The 16775-nt window shown below is 37.5% G+C and overlaps 1 protein-coding gene across 1 annotated transcript in view; it reads right to left on the bottom strand.

The window, feature by feature from the left end:
• Positions 1-11322: 11322 nt before the first annotated feature.
• LOC130028257 (lithostathine-like) overlaps positions 11323-16775 on the bottom strand; it is a 34890-nt gene continuing 29437 nt past the window's right edge. Inside the window, exons 4-5 of the mRNA XM_056119004.1 lie at positions 11690-11813; positions 11323-11390 (exon numbers count right to left, since the gene is read on the bottom strand). Coding sequence (XP_055974979.1) covers positions 11323-11390; positions 11690-11813 — 192 coding nt within the window. The remainder of the gene's footprint in view (positions 11391-11689; positions 11814-16775) is intronic.

Genomic DNA, 16775 nt, shown 5'->3' with positions numbered 1-16775 from the left:
TGAACATACTTCAACATCAAAAGGAAGATTTTGTTTTGTTATAGCCCACAAGACATGTACATTAAAAGAGAAAAAAAAAAGAAAGAAAATAAAAGGAAAAAAGAAAAAAAGACATGTACATTGAAGCAGTATCTTTCTTGTGATTTCCAATATCTCTTATTTGGCACAATGTAATGTAGCATCTCCCTCTCGTATCCCCCAGCCACCCACCACACACAGTTCAACACCACTGGGTGTGGCACTAATGGCCTCCAACATACCCAAGACCATGCAGCTCAACTTAGTGCCAAAATAATAAGCCAAAAAATTGCACTTCTGTGCAGAACATTGCTAGGAGTATATTAAAATTCCCTAGCAGGTCCATGAAAAGCAAATATAAATAACATTTTACAAACTCCTATGGGACCTTGTGCAAAATCTCAATAGTAAATATCCAGGAAAAAGAATTATGTTGCTATATATTTGAGATTAACAAAATAGAATTTTTGCCTATATTGTAAGATTATCATTTAAATATAATCAAGAATGAAGACTATTAGGGGCTGGAGAGACAGCACAGCGGGTAGGGCATTTGCCTTGCATGTGGCCGACACAGGTTCGATTCCCAGCATCCCATATGGTCCCCTTAGCACCGCCAGGAGTAACTCCTGAGTGCACGACCCAGGAGTAATCCCTGTGCATCGCTGGGTGTGACCCAAAAAAGCAAAACAAAAACAAAAACAAAACAAAACAAACAAACAAAAAAACAATGAAGAGTATTAGGATGAACAAAAGTCGAAGCAATTACATCAAAATATTTGTTTAAAGAATTATTAAATGTATTCATAAAATAAAAACAATGTCATATAGATGTAGTTAAACATTAACATTTTACAATTGCTGAGTAGGACAGAAAAGCAAACATGTGATCACAAACGAGTGTAACAGTGATCACCTAATAGGTCAAAACTATAAAAGCTTAAATATAAATCAAAGGGCAATAACCAGGCAACAAAATTGATATAAAGATGACATAAATAACTGGAGAAAAGCTAAAAAGTAAGGAAATAGAAAAATAATAAGGAAGAAAAATAACAACGCAGAATAAAGAAATCATCAAACTAGATTAGATTCTAATCAGTTTCCTTTGCAGTTCAGAAAGTTATTTAAAGCAAATAATGAAAATGTTTTGAAAACTTATATTTCAATAATTATTTTAAATGGTAGTGGTATTAAATCACCAATAAAAATTACAATGTGGTTAAAAGAATCAAAATTAAAATTTGACTTTTATTCTTTTCATTTAAAGTTAATATAACCTGAAATTTAATGGTTAAAAACAGCCTTACAATAAAATAGTATTTCAAAATAGGTCAATTAGAATTCTAAGATAACATATTTTCCTGTCATAAACAATGTCATATGTGGTAAAATCTAGCCCTTAAAAAATCAGACACTGGAAAGAAAGATGGCGGCTGCATGGGAGCCTTGTGGACAGCAGGTATGAGCCAGGGCTCAGGGGCGACAAAAACCTCATGGGAAGGGGGACGTTCCGGCCCGTCATTCATGCCCTACGGAGGTCACCAGTTGCCCCCCACGGGCGGCTTTCCGGCACGGCCACGGCCCCAGAAGCACAAGGACTTAACGCAGAGAACCAGCAGCTTGGAGCAGAAAAGCGTCACAGCCACGACTACAGAGCACAGAAACCAATCTCTTAATTATCTAACTTTTAGTAGAAATACTTCCAGGGTTAATAAGTAATCACTTAATCACTTAACTTCCCGTTAGTCGTCGATTTGCTCGAGCAGGCGCCAGTAACGTCTCCATTTGTCCCTGTCGCGTGTGCTAGTGTAGCCCAATGGCATCTGTTCGCTCTGGGAACATGAAGAGCCTCAAACCGATCGGTCATGATCTTGATGAAGAAGTCTGACCATCTGGTAGGTGGGCGGCCACGCAGTCTTTTGACATCCCGTGGAATCCAGTCGGTAACAGCTCTAGTCCAGCGGTCATCTTTAAATCTCATTACGTGACCAGCCCATCTGATTTTTGACACCTTGGCAAACGAGACAGTGTCCATGATTCTTGATTGTCGATGTATGTCGGAACTCCGGATTTTTTCTCTCATTTGAGTGAAACGTGATATTCCAACCATAGCTCTTTCAATTCCTCTTTGGGAGACCCGAATAGCATTCTCATCCTGTTTAAGTAGGGCCCAGGTCTCTGAGGCATATGTTAATGCAGGAAGAACAATGGAATCAAAGAGATGTGCCCGGAGCCGGAGGTTCTTCATCCTCTTAGTTATTTCTTCGACATTCTTGAAGGCGTTCCAAGCTGCTCTCTTCCTCCTGCGCAGCTCGGGTACCAGGTCATTTGTCATGTTGACTTCTCAACCTAGGTACACATAGCTGTTGCATTGGGAGATAGTCGTTCCGTTGAGAGCGAATGGGGCATCAGGAACGAGGTTGTTTCTCATAAACATTGTCTTCGTAAGATTCAGCTGTTGTCCTACCTTTCCACACTCACGGTCAAAAGTCGGCCAGCATTTGTGCCACTTGGCTGATGTTTGGTGTTGGAGGCATTGGTCTCCTTGTCAACACAAACTTGGCCATGAGATTGATTCATTCGAATGCCTAACAACCCGAATTGGACGTTTACATTTGAATAGATGTGGCTCACTGCCTGCAGTTTCTATCTTTGTTGTCTATGCACCAACATCTCATTATGATGAAAGAGAAATTGAGAAGTTCTACATGGAGCTGGAGAAGTTCTATAAAGAAGACCACACCTTCTACAAGATCACTGTGGGTGATTTTAATGCTAAGATAGGACCGAGAAGATCAGCTGAGGAACTTCACATCGGGACCCATAGCCTAGAATGGAACGAACAGGGTGAGAGACTGTCTGAGTTCATCATGTCGACCAAGACCATCCATGGTAACTCACATTTCCAGAAGACAGAATCTAAGCGTTCGACATGGGAGTCTCCCGGTGGACGATTCCACAAAGAAATAGACCACATCATATTCAATCGACAGTTTTGCCTGACCAATGTCGCTGTTGTCCCAAAATCCTGAACAGGATTGGGCCACCGTCTCCTTCGTGAAAAATTCTACTTCACAGAGCGGGGAGAAAGGGCTGCAAAGTTTAAAAAGAGAACTCCCAGAACGACCACCAACTGGGAGCTCTTTGGCACTATTGTGGCAACATGGGAAGATGCCATTGTTGAAAACATTGACGAGGAATATGATCGACTGGTTCAGCACCTCCATGAATGTGCGAGGAATGCCAAGAGAGAGATAGCCACAAAAAAAGCCTGTCTTCGAAAACTCTTGAGCTTATTCGCCATCGTGGTTTGGCGCATGCCTCAGGCAACCGCAAGCTAACGTCCAAGCTTGCAAAGCAGTGCAGAGATGCAATCAAAGAAGATCTCAAAGAGAGAAGAGCAGAAATGTGGGTAGATGCGGCAGAAGCCGGGAAAAGTATTCGTAACGCCCGCCTGTCCTTCGCCAACTACAAGACCAAGATGACTGCCCTCCGACGTTCTGATGGATCCATCACATCCTCCAGAACGGCAATGGAGAAGATTATCCATGACTTCTACTCAACTCTCTTCGATAGCAATGTTCACTTGCCGACATACCAAATTCCACAGGATGGATATGTTGTTCCCAATGTTCTCCCTTCCAAAATCCGACACGCCATTTCGTCGGTAAAGAAACGAACAGCACCCGGCCCAGACAAGGTCAGACCTGAACACCTGAAGAACCTGCCGTCAGTACTCATCAATACACTGGCTCGGCTCTTCACATGCTACCTGTCTGAATGCAAGTTTCCGTCCCAATGGAAAACCAGCAGGACCGTACTACTGTTCAAGAAGGGAGACATCCATGACATTGGCAACTATTGCCCGATCTGCCTATTGTCTGTCATCTACAAGTTGTTCACTCCAGTCATCCTAAATAGGATTGGCAGAACACTAGATGAAGACAACCATGCGAGCAAGCCGGGTTCCACAAAGGACTCAGCATCATCGACCATATCCACACGATAACCAAGGTCCTTGAGGTTTCTCGGGAGTTCAAGATGCCGCTCTTGTTTAACGTTCACTGATTTAAAGAAGGCCTTTGATTCTGTTGAGACGGAAGCGGTCATTGAAGCCCTAGCCACTCAGGGCATTCAAGCCCAATACATCAAGATCCTCCGCGAGCTGTATTGTGGATTCACTACCAGGATCTCACCATTCTACAAAGAAGTAATCATTGATGTCAAGAGAGGGGTTCGGCAGGGTGATAACATTTCACCGAAACTCTTCAGTGCCACCCTGGAGAACATCATGCGACGGCTGAAATGGGAAGGAATGGGAGTGAAGATAGATGGTCAGCAACTACACCACCTCCGCTTTGCTGATGACATTGTTTTAATAATAAGTAAAATAACAGAAATCTAAAACCGCACGTCCGTGACAACGTTTTATTCCTGAACCCAGCTGTAGAAAGCAAATCATTTCACAATGCTTTTTCAGCATGTCTGATTGGGGGGGGTGGTAAACTCTAAATAATAATGGTGCATCTTTTATCGAAACAATGAATCTATTCAAAGTAGATAGAGTGTTAACTAGAACTCATCTGCCTCACAGGAAATTAGGAGGGATGGGAGGTGGGGTTCTATTGGAGTTCGTGGTAAAAAATAAGTATTGGTAAAGGGAAATGTGTCTGATATTTACATGACTGAGACCTAAACCTGAAAGCTCTGTAACTTTTCCCACAGTGATTCAATAAATAAATAAATTATATAAAAAAATCAGCCTACTAAATATAACCAGAAGGATGCATACTTAATATGCACAACAAATTCAGGAACAATAAAATACATTAAATACCTATTAGTATAATGAGATTGGTTATCAATAATAAAGTAGCAATAGGACATTTACACCACACTTAACTATAACTATAAACCAATCAGCTAGGACTGGAGTGGTATGACAGTGGGTGGGCATTTGCCTTGTACCCTGAGTGACCCCTGGACATAGCCAGAAGTAAGCCCTGAGCACTGCTGAGTGTGACCAGACGCCAAAATCAACTGAACAGGATACAGGTGAACAATAAGACTCAATTAATAAAATGGAAGAGATTGAATTTATATATATCTAAAAAAACTTCACATAGAAAGAAATAAAAATTGAAATTTAAAAATTACTCAGAGAAAAATGAAAATGTTTCAGGGGTTAAGAAAAAGCTGGAAAATAAATAACAAAACCAAACTTTAGTAGAAGACAGGGATAAGTAAAACCAGGGTAAAATTAAACAAAATAGAAACAAATAAATGAACATAAAATATGCAAAATTTAACCATATTAGAATTGTTTGGACTCCAATCAATTTCCTTTGAAGTGCAGAAGCTTTTTGATTTATTGTAATCCTATTGTTTTTGTTTGTTTGCGTAACATGTTTCTACCCTCCTAATAGGCTGTTCTCACTGATTTGAAGTTATGTTCAATAGTTGTTTTGATTTCTATTTCCCTGATGCTTTGATGACACCTTTTCATATGCCTGTTTGACTGTATTAACGCCTTCTTTGAGAAGTGTTGACAATCTCCTCTTCCATGTTTTAAATTGTTGTTCTTAAACTTTGCAAGTGTTTTGTGTATCTTCGATATTAGGCTTTTTTCAGATGTATGATATACAAACATTTTCTCCCATTCAGTACTGTTTGCTACTTAAGTTTGCTGCACTTAAATGTTGGAAGGTAGAGCTTGGGTTAAATGTTGTCACCACAAAAAATAACAAAATAAGGGGAAAAAACTTTAGAATTTGATAAATGCTTCAATTACCTTGTTTGTTGTGATGGCATAATGACAATATTCATTAGCCTTAACTGACTGATGAAGAACAACAATAACAGCAACAAAAACCCAGATAATACAAGACAGAATATCTAGTTCTATAAGATTTTTGGTGGTGCCTTAAGTTTAATACTATTTTTCAAATTTTTGAATTAAAAACAATTTAAAACATGGGAGAGGAGATTGTAAACACTCCTCAAAATCAATGTTTTGATTTTATTCATCACTTTTATATTGAAGAAACTTTTTAGCTCCATGTATCCCTGTTGATTTTTTCTTCTGTTTTCTCTTTTACTGAAACTGAATCATCGGAGATTCCATTGACATCAATAGCAAACAGAGTTCTGCCTATTTTCCTCAATGGAATTGGGTGTAACACCACGGTCTTAAATTAATGTGTGTATTGTGTGAGATAGGAGATGTATTTATTTTTGTTTATTCTGCATATCTCTAAAAAGTTTCCTTCACACAATTTGTTTAAGAGGCTTCCATGTTCCATTTGTTTTGCCAAATCATGCCAGGAGTGAACCCTGAGCACAGAATTAGGAGTAAACCCTGAATACTGCCGAAAACAACAAAATACCTTTAATTAAAAAAGAATTGAAAAATAGTATTAAATTTAAGACACCACCAATATCTTACAGTTACCAGATATTTTGTCTTGTATTATCTGAGGTTTTTTTGCTGCTATTGTTGTTCTTCATCAGTCAGTTAATGCTAATGTGTGTTGTTATTATGCCATCACAACAAACAAGGTAATTGATACATTTATCAAATTCTAAAGTTTTTTTCCCTTATTTTGTTATTTTTTTGTGGTGACAACATTTAACATGAGCTCTACCTCCTAATATGTAAGTGCAGCAAACTTAAATGTTAATTATAAACATGGGGTTCACCATACAGTAATAGAAACTTCTTAAATCTGAAAAACTTATCACACAAGTTTTGTGTTTTTTAATGTGAAATGATACTTTGACTCTTTCTTCATGCAGATTCATCTTTGAGTTCCATAGAGAAATATCATTCCAATATGATGTATGATCTTTTTAATGTGCTACTGAAAGTTTTTATCATATTTATTTTCAGGGGGAGTTGTTTTCTCAGCTTTGGTAATATGATTATAAGAGAGTTTTAGGTTTATGATTTTAATATTGTGTCACTGTCCATCACTGCTATCAAAGAGGCCATGATTCTCCACCACTGTCTTTATGTCAGTTCTGGCTCTATCTTCATTGCTCCTACCCTTTCCCTCAGTTTGTTGATTACTTTAGTAATCCTAAACCTAGAGTTTGTCATGCTTTGATACTGTCTGTCTAGTTTATTGTTTTCTCTCTAATCATTCCAGTAAGAGAGATCATTCAATGTTTCTTTTTCTTCCGTTGACTTATTTTCCTTAACATGATACTCCCCAGTTTTACCCTTGTTGTAACAAACTGCATGATTTAATCTTTTCCTTTTTCTGGGCCACGTGCAGTGATGCTCAGAATATGCTCCTCTCTCTATAATCAGACCCTTTGTGGTGGTGCTCAGTCCATGATGACCTCTACACCATACTCAGTTTGTTAAATTCCCATGTGATCTAGACCATGACTGTGAAGACAGAAGGTAACAAGAACTCACAGTTAGACCTTTCCATTTCTTAATTTCTTGGTGAAGTATCAGAGCCAAAATAAGTGGTGATGGTGAAACTTGGAAGCTAATGATGATGCAATTAAGTTTCTCAAATAAGTATAAAACCTTTTCTCATGTTCACCAGTGTCCCGTTTTAGAGGAAGAGAATTAAAGAAAGATAATAGTGAATAGAAGAAAATACAATGTTTGATTTCCCACCTTCAGAGAACTTCTTGAAGGTCATATTCAGAAAATGGTATGGTAGCACAAAAATACCTGGGTAAAACTGTTTCTCTCTTTGTTACTTGATTTTCTTGTTAGACTTTTACAGTACCCAGAATATGAAAGATGGGAACACCTTTCTCCCAGAAATAGCAATACAATATACTGTTATTACTTTTCTAACCACCTCCCTGGGTTCTAATACCTGGTGAAGCAGAATACAACCAAATGAACCTGCAATATCGTTAGAATTTTGGCATGATTTTCCCTCAAAGGAATATCTATACCTCTCTAAGTGTAATGGAATATAGTATGATTTTCCAGAACTTTCTTGGTGTTATCCTGGAAAAAATTCTAATTCCTAGATCTACTGGAAAATAATTAACTCATTAATGACAAAGAAAATTGGAATCACTAAGACCATGTTACTTCTAGTAATACTGCTGGTGCACATCTGAATTACCTCAAAGAAAATGTCAGTTCTAAGTGTGAAAAATTCATTCTAAATTTATGATTCATCAGGACAGTGTAGTCAAACTGAATCACAGAAAACTATTTTATAAATTGTATCCCCTATGAAAATTTTATGGACTTTTAACAAGAGTCACAATAATATCAGCTGGGGACAAGAGGCTTCTGAAGGGTTCTAAGTTCTAAGAGACTTCTAAAGTCTTCCATAACCTCATCACCCTCCATGTCTCAACCATATTTCTCTGGGTCTCTGACTCCAGATGTCTTGTGTATTTCATGGGAAGGCAGAGATGACAGTGGGTGATCTGTATGTCTATAGTAACTTTACAAGTGAATTTAAATGGTTTAATCATACCTCTGTGGAGTCAGTACCCTATACAGGTCAAATTACAGTTTTTCATTTTGTTCTACACCAGATATGCCACGGAAATTCTGCCAGATTTACTAAGCACAGAAACTAGATGTCCTGATGGTAACTTATGACTGAGTGAGGAAGGTAGAAACAATGAGTATGGACAGCTATAACTGAGAGCAATTGAAGGGAAGACATCATGAGGGATATATATCCGTATGAAGAAATTCTCCTTTCCTTTCCAAGAATTACTGACAATTTAAGATAATGCCTCCCCAGTCTGATCAACTTACTCTAAAATATTTCATCACAAATTCACTTACTCATGTTTGCATCCCCCAAAGATTTTGAAATTATAAATAAGCACTAGCATTGACATAACAGGGCATGCCTAGTGGTTCTTATGGCTTATTCTTGGCTTGTGCTCAAGAATTACTTCTTGACAGTGCTCATTACAATATGTGGTGCCAGATCAGATGCATGCAAGGCAAGTGCCTTACCCATTGTACTGTCTCTCAGGCCCTGCAATGGATAGTTTGACAGAGATCCTGGTTCTTCTAGTTTACTTGAACTACAATTTATGAGATGGACCGAATATAAATATGGAGATGTAAGTAAGGCACTTTTGTGTAATATCTACAAGATCTGTATTTTTAAAAATTATACCAATCCCAATTACTTCTCACTATTGTCAGAACTTTCTAGATTTCTTCATTTTGAACCAGACACAATTAATGTCAAATCATCTCTTTCTTTACCCTCACTTTTTATAAAAATTTCTACCTTTCTCACTCTGGACTATTTTTTTTGTAATACATTGCTTCTGTTTTACTTTCATTCCATAATGTACTTCTGACACTTCACAATTTTTTTCTGGCCTAACAAGATTGTCTTTTGACAACATTTAATATAACCTCTTTGAAGGAAGCACTATGGCAATCATAGTTGGAAATGATCACTCTGGATAAAAACTGGATGCTGAAAGTAGGCAAAAAAACAATTCTGATGACCTCTCAGTATCTGCATTGCAAACCATAATGCCCAAAAGTGTGTATGTGTGTGTGTGTGTGTGTGTGTGTGTGTGTGTGATGGAGAGGTGGAGAGAGAGAGAGAGAGAGAGAGAGAGAGAGAGAGAGAGAGAGAGAGAGAGGAGAGAGAAAGAGCCTGCCATAGTAGCAGGCGATAGGGGGCAGAAGGGAAACTGGGACCATTGGTGGTGGGAAAAGTACACTGATGAAGGGTTGGGTGTTGGAACATTATAAGACTGAAATGTTATCATGAACATCTTTGTAACTGTGTATCTCATGGTAATTTGATTTTTAAAAAATGAAAAAATAAAACAAAATAATCTTTGTCTACTGTTGATACATTCTGGTTCCACTATAGACTGGTTATCTGATTGAATAATTGACAATGAGAACTGTACCATAGGAAAAAAATTTAATAAATTGTGCCAAATGGTCTTTCTAATAAACAGCTGGTTATCTCTAAAATGTACAAAAAATACCAAATAATTCAGAAAAGCAATTTGTAGGTATTCATCAAGTGACCTTAAAATACGAATTTGAAAGGTATTTGTGCCACTGATCTGAGAAGCCATTATTTTCAATGGCCAAAACATGAAATTAACCTTAAAAATTCCGCCTTCTATAGATGTTTTCTCTGTGCAAATGAATAAGCACAATTAAAATAGCATCTGTATGTTTAGTTTAAGTTAAGTATCTTAAAATTCATTAAAGAAAACAAAGGGCTGGGATTAATTGGCTTTGCTCGAGGCCCTCCCGTTGATCATCGATTTGCTCGAGCGGGCCCAGTAACGTCTCCGTTGGAAACTTTGTTGTTACTGAGTCTGGCATATCGAATACTCTGGGTAGCTTGCCAGGCTCTCCGAGAGGGACGGAGGAATCGAACTCGGGTCGGCCATGTTGGCTGCATGCAAGGCAAACGCCCTACCTGCTGTGCTATCGCTCCATTTTGGAAATTTTGTTTGACTATACACTCAAAAAAGGAACAATTCTGCTATATAGAAACTAAAAATATAAAGGTTTAGAGATTATCAGTATGAAAAGATGTGATAAATTATGTAGATTTTTATCAATATACAAATATTAATTGGCTATCTTCTCTTAATAGGTGTAAACAATATTCCCTTCCAAAGAAAAAAAATAACTTACTAATTTCACCACATAATTATTGACCCATTTTTAAAACACACCAGCACATTTAAAAAAAAAACACTTCACATAATGGTTACCCTGCATTTTTATGACAAATTATTTGCTCTTGAATCTGAGATTATACAGTGAAATAGTGTACAGTATCTGATTGTTTATATAAAATATTTTTTCTCAGTTTTATGTTTAGGATATTTATTATACTTTCATAGAATAACAAAGAGGAAAGAGGAATATTTCCTTCCCTAATATCTATCCATTTACACATCCATCCATCCACCCACTCATCCATCCATCCATCCATCCATCCATCCATCCATCCATCCTTCCTTTCATTTGCCCATCCATACATTCTTCCATGATATGGATTTGTTTGGAACATATATCTTATTTCTTATCACATAAAATTATTCCTTAAAATCTTGCTACAATAACAGTGTACAAATGCACAGTGTCATCTAAATCATTTATATTTCATTGTTTGAACCCAAGCCAAGTAAAACAAAAAGAGGGAAGGTCAGATGAGGCTTGAGAATATGATAAGGATCACATCAAGTTGAGGGTTTGTGGAAAACATTTGCTTGCAAAGTGGTGTATCTTCCTTCATCTTGAAACCATATAAATGATGTGCTGCATGCCTAACTCAACTTGATGGCTCTCCACACCGCTTAATACTTGAACTTGCAGACATAGGGTAACTTAGCATCACAGTTATTATCTTTCCATTTCAAAAAATCTAGAGAGAAAAAAGTGCTAAATTAAACCTATCTCATAGGATTTCTGAAACAGAAAAGCATTCCAAATTCTAGTTTAAGTTCAAAATCTCAGACTCATCCTCATAGGACATTTAGCTGCTTAATTGATAGGGGTTTCCAAAAAATAAAGAGGGGGTGTTATAGAACAATTCAACATTGAATTGTTCAACCTTCTCAACAAGATTTGGGAAAAATCAGATTTAAAAATGGGTATTAAGTGCTTAGAAAGATTTGGAATAAAGATGGTCCTCATTCATTCTGAGTTTTGAGTTACACTTACCTGAGTTTTTGGTTACACTTCCACAGTAGCCAGAATATGGAATTGGGGGATTTATCTCCCAGGCATTATAGTTCATCAAATCAGTACTACTCCATTCCCATCCACTTCCATAAGGTCGGAGGCCCTAAAAGGCAGAAGGTAGAGCAAAATGTACAAATGGATATTAGAGATTTCATCCTCATATATGTCCCTCAATAATCACCCAATAACCTCCCTAAACATCAGGAAACTTGGTATGTTATTTCAGAAGCTACGTTAGATCTGTCTTTTGGGAAAATTTCCCTAATTCTTTGCTGCTACTCTTGGCCAATCACCAAAACAATAATCAGAATGACCACTGGAAGTTTCATAATAACATATTACACGTGAATAGTAATTAATGGTGTATTTATATGTAGCTTTTTAAGGGGAAAGACAAAGTACAATTTAAAGACAAAAATTGTGGCAAAAGGGAATGTCCTGCCACAGAGGCAGGGTGGGATGGGGGAATGGGAGGTGGGAGGGATACTGGGACCAGTGGTGGTGGAAAATGGGCACTGGTGGAGGGATGGGTGTTTGATCATTGTATAATTGAAACCCAAGCACAGAAATCTGTAAATATACAACTGTTCCTCATGGTGTTTCACTAATAAAAATTTTTTAAAAATTGGCTAATGATTTAGAATTTTCTCAGTATAGAATGTACAAAATCAGTGATGTCAAAGCAATAAATAACAAGGCCATTCTACAAAATGTATAAATATTTGATAAGAGGGACCAGTGTGATAGTACCACAGGTAAGGCACTTGCCTTGCATTCAGCTGACCCAGGTTGAATTCCCCACACCCTTTATGGTCCCGGGTTTTTCCAGGAGTGATCTCTAAGCATAGAATCAGAAGGAAGTCTTGAGTATCTCTAGATGTGGCCCCCAAAACAAAACAGAAAAATCCCAAAATATAATGAAGGTTAATGGGACTTCACCTTTCACCCAGGACTTCCATAAAACTCAGGTTTTCTATTAGACACAATAAAGGATTTTCTTGGAATCTCAGTGAATGTCTGAACTTCAGGGTTTTCTAAGTGTCCTGGATGGTGATAGAACTTGTGGAGTAACTAAGAAAAGATGGAAATGTCACCTCTGAGGGATCATGGAGCCCAATCCACACATCATAGTAGCTATTCATACTGTTCTTGATCAGGGCACTCAGGAAGAAAGCTTCAGACCCACTGGTCACAGAAACAAGGTGTCCTGAGGAATACTTCTGGCAAGCAATCTGTGTAGGGAAAGATAAATGAGGAGGAACTTCTTATCTCGGGGGATAATCTGGCAGAGAGAAACTGAGAGTTGATGCGTTTAGAGAGCAAAAATCCCTCCATATTATCTAATAAACACTAGTCATCAAACACCTACATTGGCATCCATCCAGGAAGCTGGATTTACGGATAAGATATAGCAGTTAGAGAAATACGTCACAGACTCTGCTGGACAATTGAAATGTGGAAGGGTAAATTCCTTCTCAAAGTCGCCACCTAGAATGGAAGAAATGAAAGAGAGAGATGACGTAGAAGGAAAACTGGAGTAGGAATATGGCTCACCTATGAGGTTAGGTTTGGTGATCTAACAATGATACCTTCCATTTTGTGAACTCTTTTAAATTTTTTTGATTCTTTCTCAGGTTTACTAAACATGACACTTTTCCTTCTTTTGACTTTTAACTATATAAATTCTATTTCCCACTCTGGCTTTACTTATAACTTGTACAATCATTTTCCTTCCACATAATTACTTCAAATGCTTTATTTCTTCCATCTAGTTCATAGAGATCACTGAAAAATTCATAAATGATCTTTAATCTTAATGTACCAATATTACACACTCCCACCACTAGTTATCAAAAGGAACAGTGAAGATAAAATATTTTCAAGTTGCTTTATTTGGGCAGCATATACTACATCTTACAACATCTGTCACAATCCCGTCACCCCCTCTTTTAACTGAAAATGCACAATGCACTCACAGACAGAGGTATGGATTTATTACCTTGTATCTGAGGTAAGGCTGCCGAGAAGAAAAGCAGTATCCAGGACAAACTGGTCATGGCAACAGAAGGCAATATTGACTATGATGTAAAAAAGGGACTATAAATTGTTAAAGGAAACATATTCAGGTAAGAAAGTACAAAATATTATTATAATTTTCTTATGTAGTCTCTAGTACCAAATCAATTTTGGTGATAACCACTGTTTCTATGACTCTGTAAAGAATTGGAAAATCTGTACATCTAACTGTCAAATACCTAGCAAAATAACCTTTACTGTATTTCAGATCACCTACTTTTGCTACCTATAGGGATCATGCTTAAATCACAACAAAAATATGAAATAAATCTTCTATGGGTATTATTGTCTAAGGTAAGAATTATAATATTTTAGATATGATTATATAATTACATTTAAAAATATTTCTTAGAGACACAAAATAAATATTTTAAGACAAAATATATTATTCTTCTCATAACCATTTCATAATCATCATGTGCTACAATACGAAATATAGAGTCCAAATATCAGCAGTAGGGCATTTGCCTTGTGCACAGCCGTCTCGGCTGAGCCAGGTTCGATTCCTCTGCCCCTCTAGGAGAGCCCGGCAAGCTACCTAGAGTATCTCACCCGCACGACAAAGCCTGGCAAGATACCTGTGAAGTATTCAAGATGCCAAACACAGTAACAACAAATCTCGCAATGGAGATGTTGCTTGAGCAAATCAATGAACAACTGGAGGATTGTCACCGTGACCGTGCTTGATGGTTACAGGTATATACATAGATTCACTGTGTTATTCTTTTTGTATAAGAAATTCTAAAATGTAAGAATGATGAGACCATAAAAGTAGGAATACATTCAAATTAGAGTATATCCAAAAGGAGAAAAACTAAATAGTAGCTGACTGGGAAAAATGCTAAAGCAACAGAAATACTCTGGCTTATAGTTTCCAAACAAAATAACTTCCCCTATTAAACTCTATGTACAAACAACAACTATATGGTAAGGGGGGAAACATCTTAGTGGTTCTGCTCTGCTCATGTCTAGTATGTAGTTTTATCTTACTTTTCTCATGGTCCTTGGATCACCACTGCTTGTGGTTCTTGGTCCCCAAATATTCTCAGACAAGGAAACTCACCTCAGGGCTGAAGCTTTGAATTGATAGAGAGTAGCTGAGTGAGGGTCCTGGGTTCCCCAACACTGTTGGGAGTGTACACTATGGAGGGGAAAAAGAAACACATATAAGGATACTTGAAACTAATGGATAATTCAAATCACATTGTAGGAAACGTTATAAAGTCACTTACAGACACTCCTAACAACTACCCAGAACTTAAGAGTTATGTCACAATATACTCAAAGTTCTAACTGAATTAGAATTTTCACATGAGAAAAATCTACCCTGCTATCACTTGATCACTTGACTTCCCATTACTCATCAATTTGTTCAAGAGGGCGCCAGTAATATCTCTATTCATCCCTGTCACATGCTAGTGTAGCCCAACGGTGTCTGCTTATTCTAGGAACACAAAGACCCTCAAACCGATCGTTCAGGGTCTTGATGAAGAAGTCTGACCATCTCATCTCGTAGGTGGCCGTAGTCTGTCCAAGATATTCAGAACAAACCTTCCCCGGAAATAGCAATTTGGCTTGTGGATAACCTTAAAGTCAAAGCAATTAAGCTACTACAAGATTATGAACAATATATGTCTTTGGTTTAAATATCTGAAGAATTTAAAATCAGAGAATTGAAATGTCAGTATCTTATTTCCAAAGCATGAAAGTTACATCTTAAAGCCTGGGGCCTGTGTCCGCAAATCGTTTTTTTAAATCTTTTTAATTTTGAGGAAACAAAGGCAGTATGAATTCTGAAACAAAAACCTGAGAAAAATCACATATCTCCTATAACACAAAGTTACTTGAACAAATTATGTGTATTAGGACTTAAAGTAAACTGGAAAACCTAGACTTTTTTAATTTAAAAATATTCTTGTTTAAATAAAGACATCATTGACAATAAGTTATTTACAATAGCAAATCAGTAATTAGAAATAATGGAAATCTGATTTGGGTTTCAGCATTATGCTTATAGACTAAATGATGGTACACTGCTATTTTTTGTTTCTTAATTTTGGGGCCACAGCTGTTTTGAGGGATTGTGCCTAGCTGTGCACTCAAGTATCACTCCTAGCAGTGTTTGGTGGTCACTTACTTACACTTCTGAGGATCAAATTAAAGTCATCTGTGTGCCAGGGAGGTATCCTACCCTCAGTACTAGCCCTCCAGTCCCTCGGTATAGTGCTACTTTACAAGGGGAGGTTTAGACCACACCCAGAGTGCTTAGTCACTCCTGGAAGGACTTGGCATTTCAGATAGGGTGCTGGGGATTGAACCTGGATGAGCTGTGTGCAAAACAAACCCTCTACCCACTGTACTACAGCTCTAGCACCTAATGTCATATTTTTCAAGACAGCTGTGTTTTTGTTTTAGCATATAAACTTTTATAGAATGCTTTATAACTTTCTATATTTTGTGGGGACAACGGCAGGAGGCACTCCACTGGAGGCTCCAAGTATATACCTGGTGATGCTTGTAAGGGTGGAAGTGGTTTATGATGTAGGAAGCCAAACCATGGTTCTAACATATAACTCCATGCTTCTTCCCAGTCCTTTAGTACACTCTTATGGAACTATTTTCAGTGCTTTATAAATGAATTATTCTTGGGTCTATAGCACAATTATAATACATCATTAAATCCATTAGATAAAGAGATAGCACCTAAATATTGATACAAGAAGTAATGTCTAAAATTTGTTTTATTAGTTGTCCTTATCTAGCACTTTAAGAGGTTTTTGTGTTTATAAATGTGAGAAATATCATATAAATTATTCCCTTTCTTCTTTTCCCCTTGGAGGGTGTGGGCCATACCTGACAGATCTTAGGACTTACTCCTATTTCTGTGCTCAGGAGTCACTCATGGAGGTACTTGGGGAAGCATATGGGGTGTGGGGGATCAAATGGAATTGGCAGCATGCAAAGCATGCTTCTCAACTTCTTTATCACT

Source organism: Sorex fumeus, unplaced genomic scaffold (genome assembly GCF_029834395.1).
Source record: "Sorex fumeus unplaced genomic scaffold, SorFum_2.1 ptg000003l, whole genome shotgun sequence".
In the NCBI taxonomy this organism is placed as follows: Eukaryota; Metazoa; Chordata; class Mammalia; order Eulipotyphla; family Soricidae; genus Sorex; species Sorex fumeus.
The sequence above is the reverse complement of the archived record's forward strand: the minus strand, read 5'-3'. Positions and strand labels throughout refer to the sequence as shown.